The sequence below is a fragment of the Alosa alosa genome, chromosome 23, assembly GCF_017589495.1.
Source record: "Alosa alosa isolate M-15738 ecotype Scorff River chromosome 23, AALO_Geno_1.1, whole genome shotgun sequence".
Taxonomy (NCBI): Eukaryota; Metazoa; Chordata; class Actinopteri; order Clupeiformes; family Clupeidae; genus Alosa; species Alosa alosa.
In genome coordinates, this window is record NC_063211.1 from 12,003,864 (window position 1) to 12,012,078 (window position 8,215).

Sequence of the window (8,215 nt, forward strand, 5' to 3'; positions counted from 1 at the left end):
TTCCGTTTAGGATCACAAAGGTGGCTAGGCAACACCATGATGCCATAGAACATAGCACACTTTTGTTCACTTTTGCTTGAGTTTGTGTAGATGTTGGCTGGTTTCAGGTTTTTTGATATTGAAATTCAAACTGATTTTTGACGATCTGATTTTAATGTGGTTCTGCTGGTTTTTAGCCTGCTGCCTGACAGCACGGCAGGATGAAGGGAAAAAAATTAAGAGATGCGTCAAAAGATACGGACTGGTGGAACTAAAAAGAGAACTGAGGGCTTTGGGAGTTCATATTGATGAGGACGTGGATAAGACTAAAAAGAAAACCAAAAAGAAACTACAAAAGCTCCTCATAAAAGAGCTGAAGAAAATCGAGGACAACAAAAAGGGGCTGGAAAATAGGGCTTATAATGACTACACTATGCCCACGGATACCCCTGAATATATACTATCTGCTCTCAATGAACTGGAGGCTTTGATAGTTTACATTGATGATGACGTGGATGAAGCTCAAAGGAAATACAAAAGGAAGAAAGAACTACAACATTTTCTAATAAATGAGCTAAAGGAAGTCGAGCACGGCAAAACTGACCTGGACAACCAAGATTACAAAGAGACATCAACTATGCTGATGGAGATCCCTGAATCAGAGAGAAATGAAGGAGAAGCCTTGCTGGACAGTCTAGTGGACTCGACTCTGGGTGAGTAGAGTACCTGCTCACATTGGTTGTAAGAAATAACCTTGCATCACCAAAACCCAACTTGAGCAATAAGTGGGCTATGTAAAACGTGAGCTCACATTTAAAACATCAAAATGGTTCAGCAGTTAATTTGAATAAAATGCTTCTTCAATTTGTTTTCGCCTCAGAAGGACGAATGAAAAGGAAGAGAAAGAGAGAGCATGGAGGCTGGACGCTGGAGGCAGGAAAGAGGAGGCGAAGCGAGAGGCCTGTGTCTGGAGTCCCCTACAGATTCACAAACGCTCCGTCCCTAGGAGGAGGTTTTGTGTGGTAGGACAGCAGCCGACGGGACAGACAAGGACAAGGACCATCATCAACAATTAATAAAACCAAAACCAGAAGCCAGACTTCTGGTGATCTTCACTGTTTCTCCTCTATTCATTTTTCAAATATTCTTTAGGACCAAGGACCAGGGAACGTATGATCCCCCTATATTTTGATTTGTTTTATAAAATGTACATTTTATCTGTTAAGATTCAAGTTCAGTATGCAAAAATGTTGTTGAACTATTACTGAACATCAAATTCCCTCGAACCAAATTCAACCTCTAGAATGGAGAATATAACCGTATGGAGTTAACACTGATGAGAAAGTGGATGAAACTAGAAAGAAAAAAAGACCAAAAAGAAACTACAAAAGCTGCTAATAAATATAATTTAAATATGACTTGTAGTGTCAAATGGGGACGTATGATCCCCCTATATATTTATTAATTTTATAAAAAGTAGGCTACATACCGGTATACAGTAATTTCCTGTGTATTAGCTGCATTGTATTAACCGCAGGACAGTGTTTTATGCCAGTTAAAAAAAACAAACCATAAAAATACCATATTATCTGCCCCCGTGTATTAACCTTATAGCTGAAGAAATTTTGCAAAAGCAATGTATAAACCTTGGCAAATAGTTAGGAAACTAGATGTACCGCAGAACGGTACAAAATATGACCGCCGCCCAGTCCAGCACATTTTTTCCACAAAAAGAAATCACGCTGAAAGGCCTATATGATTCTAACTGTCTCACTAAATTGCATCATCCACACTCAATTCTCACTGGTATCTGCTAGACAACAAGTACCAAAACATGATTAGTTCATAGATTTCACATGTAAAATTCATTTTATACAACCCCACCTCCAACTTGCCTGTTCATAATTCTCAGAAATTCTTGATTGTTTGTGTTATGTTATGTGTGTGGGTGTGTGTGTGTGAGTGTGTGTGTGTGTGTGTGTGTGTGTGTGTGTGTGCTTGTGTGTGTGCCTGCGTATGTGCCTGTGCATGCAAGCGTACATATGTCTACTGTGTGAGTATGTGTCATACGTATGATTACTGTGAATGTATGTGTGTGTGTGTGTGTATCTGTTTGTGCACATGTGTGCACATGAAATGGGTCAACATGACCCCTGGAGGCAAACATACGGAAAAAAATGGTCATCCTAGGCCCTACAGTTCTCAAGATATTCACAGAGAACTGTGTCTGCCCTACCCTCCTTTCGGGGGTCCAGTCCAGCGGGGGGGCTACAGATCAAAACGAAAAATGACGGTTCCATGCTATCCATGTGGGGGTACATGCCCACCAAGTTTTGTGTACCCCAGTCTTTCAGTGTCCCGGGAATCCTTGTTGGTGTACGTCCCTAAATGTACACATAAATTATTTTATTGTAAGGCCCCCCATGAACGAAAGTACACAAAACTTGGCATGCATTCGGAGGGTGTCATAATGATCCTACACTTTTAATTTCATGCAGTTTTGACCTTGTCAGCCAGACATATTGTGATGAAAACACCTAATTTTTGCTTTTAATTTTTAACTAGGTGGCTATACATGAAATAAGTGGTAATGGGATGGGTTGACATGCCCCCTTAAGACCAACATACATAAAAAAGGTGGACCTCCTAGGCCCTACAGTTCTCGATAGGGGAGCTACAGATCAAAACGAAAAATGATGGTTCCATGCTATCCATGTGGGGTTACATGCAAACCAAGTTTCGTGTACCCCGGTCTTTCAGTGTCCCGGGAATCATTGACGGAAATTTGGGCATGTAAAAAAGAAAAAAAAAAAAATCTGACTAAACCTATATGCCGCTTCGCTGCGCGGCGGTCATAATAATGGTCACATGCTAACAATGGTACAAGCTAACATGTACTGTAAGCTAGTGTAGGGGAGACTATAGCTAGGAGTAGGATATTACTCTGAGTGTGCTTGTATGACTGCATGTGATGTGTGTGTACCGCTGCCTCACCTGCGGTAGCCTACCTGCACAGCATGAGGAAGCGTAGGTCCTTCTTGGCCTCCGCCAGGGAGCATGGCGTCTCTGGAGTCTGGCGTTAAAAACAAGACAGGTGGTGAGAATAGTAAACGAAAATATAGGGGATTAGTTTTAGTTTGAGTTCAACATGGTTATGGCTTTGGGGATGAAGCTGTTTTTGAGTCTGTTTGTTCTGGAATTGATGCACCTGTAGCGCCTTCCAGAGGGCAACAGGTCAAACAGATGGTGGCATGGGAGTGTAATATCTGTTGTGATGATGTTTCTTGCTCTGCTGAGACAGCGAGTGTTGTAGATGTCAACCAGGGTGGGGAGGGGGCGGCCAACCAGTTTCTGTGCAGTCTTTACCATCCTCTGCAGCTTATTCCTCTCTGCTGCATTCAGTGCAGCTGGTAAACCACACCGTGATGTTGTATGTTAGCAGGCTATCAATGCAGGCTCTGTAGAAGGTCTCCAGTCCAGCAGCTTACTGTCCAGTGTGTTCTTCCTGAGCACCCTCAAGTGGAGTCGTTGCTGGGCCTTCTTGGTGACTGCCTTGATGTTCTCGGACCATCAAAGGTCCGCAGAGATTTTGCGAGAAAGCAGTTGGTCTCTTTATACTGAAAACAATACCAATTATTATTTTTTATCTTGATATAAGATTATTAACACTTAGTTGTATGCTATTAAATAAGCAGTTTTGCAGTTTACAGACAACTTGTACAATGTATGCTGTTATGCTGCTGCTTAGCCTATTCCTATATCATTATCTGTAGACCTGTCTGATGATAGAGTCTACAGATAGAGTCTGTTCACGGTCGAATTTCTTTCCCAGTTGCCTACACCCCTGCAATGCCACACCACATTGTGAATAGCCTACGCAGCAGCACAAAAAGTGGGCTTCACACCAAGGCTTTCTTATTTTGTTCCATAACAATGCAAGACGACATTTCCCGAAATGCTTAGCTCATATTTAGGAAGTGCCAGTCCCCTGCAGACTGTCTGTGGGTTCTCGGTGATGGGAGGGGGGAACTGGTGCTGATGCAGGACAGCAACGCCAGCAATACTTTGCGGTGAAACTCTGGAATAGCCGCTGCTGTTTGTCGACTAAAGAACCAAAATAGCTTTACCTCAGTTCTTCCATCCGATGATTGTTACATTTTTTGATTTTTAATCCTTAAATGATCGAATGTCATGGGATCGATTTGTAACTGATAGGAATGGGTAGTCGCAATTGAGTTGATCTATTTGTTGGATAGCGCAAATGGACGGCGTGTACTGATGCGAGGATAACGGGCATTAAGAAGACACACCAACATTCATGCATCGTTGAATTTTCTGTAAAGTTTATTGGGATATCTGTCCGCAGGATAGACTGAGATGGCGGATGCTGCCGAGTGCGGTGTTAAAGTAATGTGCCGTTTCAGGCCATTAAATGAATCCGAAATCACAAGGGGAGATAAATACATACCCAAATTCAAGGAGGACGACACGGTGGTTATAACAGTAAGTTGCGATATATTTTATTATTTTGCCAAGACTATTATTCTGGGCGATTGTGAGATGTTACATGGACCGATGTCCAAACCACCAAGCAGGGCGTCGGACGGCTGCGTTCTTTTCCCCAGGCGTTACGCATAGCGAAAATGTGTGAACGCAGCAAGTCGTTTGGCAAACACATGGTTTGGTCAGCAGATAGACCGATTCATTACTGTAAATAAAGTATGTTAGGTTATTAACTATGTGTTTAGATGCGTTTTGAATATTGCGCTACCTTGAAATGGCTTATTCTGGATTTGCCCTCGAACCTGTCATCGTCTTTGTGTTACCGATGGAAAATTGGCCTGTTTGATTTAATGCTTCGCACAACCTTGCCGAGTACATTTCGTCATGCAGTATTAGGGTGACTATATTACATAAGTGACAGTCTGCCCAATATTTTTTTGTGATACTCTGCTATTTGATTTTGAGCCATATATGTTATTATAATTATTGCCGGAAGCAATCATTGATTGATATGCCAGCAATTTCTTTCGTGTGTTAACGTTGACGAAGGGTTTTCAATGCAGTCATTTCAAGAGGCCGAGAAATATAACATGAGTTGATCACTTCGACTTCGACTATTGCCTCTTATATCTTAGAGCTATAAGGATGGAAGCCTACATCGAGGTCTCTCACTGTCATATTGCATCCTCATAAATTATTTGTTATGCTCCTTCAACTAATGGCGTGGGGACTCATTGTGTTTTGAATGTATGAGTTGTGTTCTCCAGAATGCAGCAACATTATACTGTTTGTTTAATGTTTTCAAAAGGTGCCTTTACTGTCTGTTTTCCATGGTGGGTCCTTATTGGCCTGTCTGTGGATAGGCTAGGATATACAGTATAGCGTGAGCAGTAGCATTTCTTGATGGATGACTTTCCACTTTTAGAGAGATGGTTCAGGTCTTTACATTGCCTGGAGACTGAGAGTGTCAGCAGTCTTGTAAGCCAGAGGACAGCCGACAGGCCCAGTTCAGTATTCAGAGCATCTCTGAATTTCTGCCATTTGTTATGGGAGTACTGCACATGTGATGAAGTGCTGTGGTCTGATCCAGTTTTCTAATGTCACTGATGCTTATCCTGAAAAGTAGGCTTGGTAGTTGTTTTGAGCAGCTTTCGTGTCTGGCTCGACTGTGTATGTGTATCCTGTGTGTGTGTGTGTGTGTGTGTGTGTGTGTGTGTGTGTGTGTGTGTGTGTGTGTGTGTGTGTGTGTGTGTGTTTATGGTAATAGTTGGAATGTTCTCAGTTGGGGTTTTTTTCTGCAGACTTCATATTGCTCCTGCGTCAGCATTTAAGCGTACTGAGATCAGCGTCTTTCTAGAGTAATGTTTGGCAGAGTGGATGTACTTGATATTTCACCCTTGATTTAAGGTGTATTGAGATCGGTGAGATATTGTCACTTAAACTAAAGCTGTTACTACAATTGGTTATGATGCCAAGACGAATCCAAGCATACCATTATCCATTCTCCATCCAGATCTATGGCATGTATGTGTGTGTGCACTGGTTCATTTCTCACTTAATTAAATGCATGTTTGCAACTTGCAGTTAAGGTGGAGCCTTGGGAATCAATATCGGTTTCCTTTCTTTTAAAATGCATCATGTCAGTGATTCCTGAAGCCATGTGTGAGCCAAGTGGGGAAATTATTCAAGAAAACCCTAATTAGTGGATTGGTTTTTCCGATGGAGAAGTCTATGTGTGGCTTGTTACGTCCCTCTTGTGGTCCCATCCCAGCTGTTCAAGCTTGTATGTGGTTGGGATGTTATAGGCTCCCTTTAAATTAGGATACGACTTTATGAAAATAGAAATGGAAGGCTCTGTATTTTGCTTTCACGATGTTCTAAACCTCTGTCTTTGAACCCAGTGCTAGTCCTGCTACAGGAACGTAGGCCTACTGTAAAGCATGGATCATGTTTGATATAGCAACTCTCAACCTCTCTTTCTCTCTCTCTCTAAGGGAAAACCGTACGTCTTTGACCGGGTCCTGCCCCCTAACACCGCCCAGGAACAGGTGTATGATGCCTGCGCCAAACAGATTGTCAAAGGTCAGTGGTAGCGTAGTTGAGCTAGCGTGCAGTAGCCTGACAAGTTGTGGGTTCAATTCCCAGCTTCCACTGTTGAGCCCTTGGGCAAGGCGCTTAACCCTTAAAGGTGTAGGTTTTTGAACATTCTAAGTTCCGCAACAATTGAAGGTTCTAAAATTCTATGTTGAATTCAATGAACCCAGATATTCTTTAGAACGTTCATTTCCCAACATTCCCGTCACACCGGTGTGACGGTACTCCTTTAAGGGTTAACCCCAATTTGCACCAGGGACAATGTAGTCCTTTGTAATAGAATTGACATATGTAAGTCTCTTTGGATAAAAAAGTGTCTGCTAAATGAATTATGGATGTCTGTGATCATTTCTTTTTTTGCCTATGACTTATCTTTGATAAGGGGAATGCTAATTATTTATTCATTCTCTTATCTTCAGAATAAGAGTGACTGAGGGAAATGTATTTTTGTTTTCAGATGTCCTGGGAGGCTACAACGGGACCATCTTTGCCTATGGGCAAACCTCCTCTGGGAAGACCCACACTATGGAGGTGACCATAATGAATAACATCTGACAACATAACCCAGTTACAGCACTCATGTAGAGTACTGTACTGTACTAAAAGAGAGGACCTAGGCAATAGGCATAACAGTTAACCAGCCTACAGCACTAGACTTGAGTCTAATTATACATACTTAGGCAATACTAAAAGAGAGAAACTTAAGCAATAAGCATAACATGACCTAGTTACAGCAGTATCACAGACTTGAGTGTAAGTATTGTAGTTAGGCAATACTAAAAGATAGGCTAAAAGAAAACTTCAGTAAGGATCTCCACTGGAAAAGAGCTTTAAGTTCAGGATTAGTCTTCATCTTATCTGTGTCCAGGGCACAAGCTCATTAGTATGTCCTTAGCTGGGCAGGCAAAACGGTGAACTATGTTGGCTGCGTTTATGTTTGTTGAGATGTGTGATGCTACAGTTGCTCCTGAGCTCATCTAGTCAAGTCAAGTCACTTTATTTGTATAGCACATTTAAAAACAACAGAGTTTACCCAAAGTGCTTCCCAGTTCATGAGGTTGGACAGGCCCAAAATAAGATGAAAAGAAACAAATATTTAAGGAGCTTCTATTACAGTCACTTCCTATAAGAAGTGGCCCTGATGTCTCCTTTCCGTCTTCAGGGCAAGCTGCACGACCCCCAGCTGATGGGGATTATCCCTCGTATCTCCCATGACATATTTGACCACATTTACTCCATGGACGAGAACCTGGAGTTTCACATCAAGGTGAGTCAAATGAATCTGGTGAGTCATCTCTATGCCTTTGTGATAGAGATGTGTGATATTTGGAGAATTTGCTAACAAACTTGATGGTCTTGTCTTCTTCGTTTCAGGTCTCATATTTTGAAATTTATTTGGACAAAATAAGGGACTTGTTGGATGGTAAGCTCTTCATATCTTCTGAATTGTTGACCTTGGTGTGTGATGTGTCTGCTTGAGTTTGATTATAATAATAAACATGATCCCCTGTATAATGACGCTATATTATTATTTTTTAGTTTCAAAGACAAACCTGGCTGTGCATGAAGACAAGAACCGTGTGCCCTATGTGAAGGTGAGCATTGCTGTTTAAAGGAAGACTTAAGCAGGATATGGCAC

The 8,215-nt window shown here is 41.8% G+C and overlaps 2 protein-coding genes across 2 annotated transcripts in view; both read left to right on the plus strand.

Moving 5' to 3' along the window:
* The first annotated feature begins 91 nt into the window (after positions 1–91).
* Positions 92–1,059, plus strand: LOC125288818. The gene is made up of 2 exons (XM_048235471.1): positions 92–692; positions 860–1,059. The coding sequence occupies exons 1-2, from the start codon at positions 155–157 to the stop codon at positions 1,003–1,005; spliced, it is 684 nt and encodes a 227-aa protein (XP_048091428.1). The 5' UTR covers positions 92–154; the 3' UTR covers positions 1,006–1,059.
* Positions 1,060–3,982: 2,923 nt separating this feature from the next.
* The window catches only part of LOC125288201 (kinesin heavy chain-like), a 29,269-nt gene continuing 25,036 nt past the window's right edge, over positions 3,983–8,215 (plus strand). The window contains exons 1-6 of the mRNA XM_048234358.1: positions 3,983–4,482; positions 6,477–6,564; positions 7,034–7,107; positions 7,739–7,843; positions 7,951–7,999; positions 8,116–8,171. Coding sequence (XP_048090315.1) covers positions 4,357–4,482; positions 6,477–6,564; positions 7,034–7,107; positions 7,739–7,843; positions 7,951–7,999; positions 8,116–8,171 — 498 coding nt within the window. The 5' untranslated portion in view covers positions 3,983–4,356. The remainder of the gene's footprint in view (positions 4,483–6,476; positions 6,565–7,033; positions 7,108–7,738; positions 7,844–7,950; positions 8,000–8,115; positions 8,172–8,215) is intronic.

Bases quoted from the DNA above. Each gene is read 5' to 3' on its own strand.
- LOC125288818 (XM_048235471.1), top strand. From the start codon at position 155: ATGTGGTTCTGCTGGTTTTTAGCCTGCTGCCTGACAGCACGGCAGGAT. The intron at 693-859 runs GTGAGTAGAGTA...TTTTCGCCTCAG, and splicing joins TCTAGTGGACTCGACTCTGG to AAGGACGAATGAAAAGGAAG.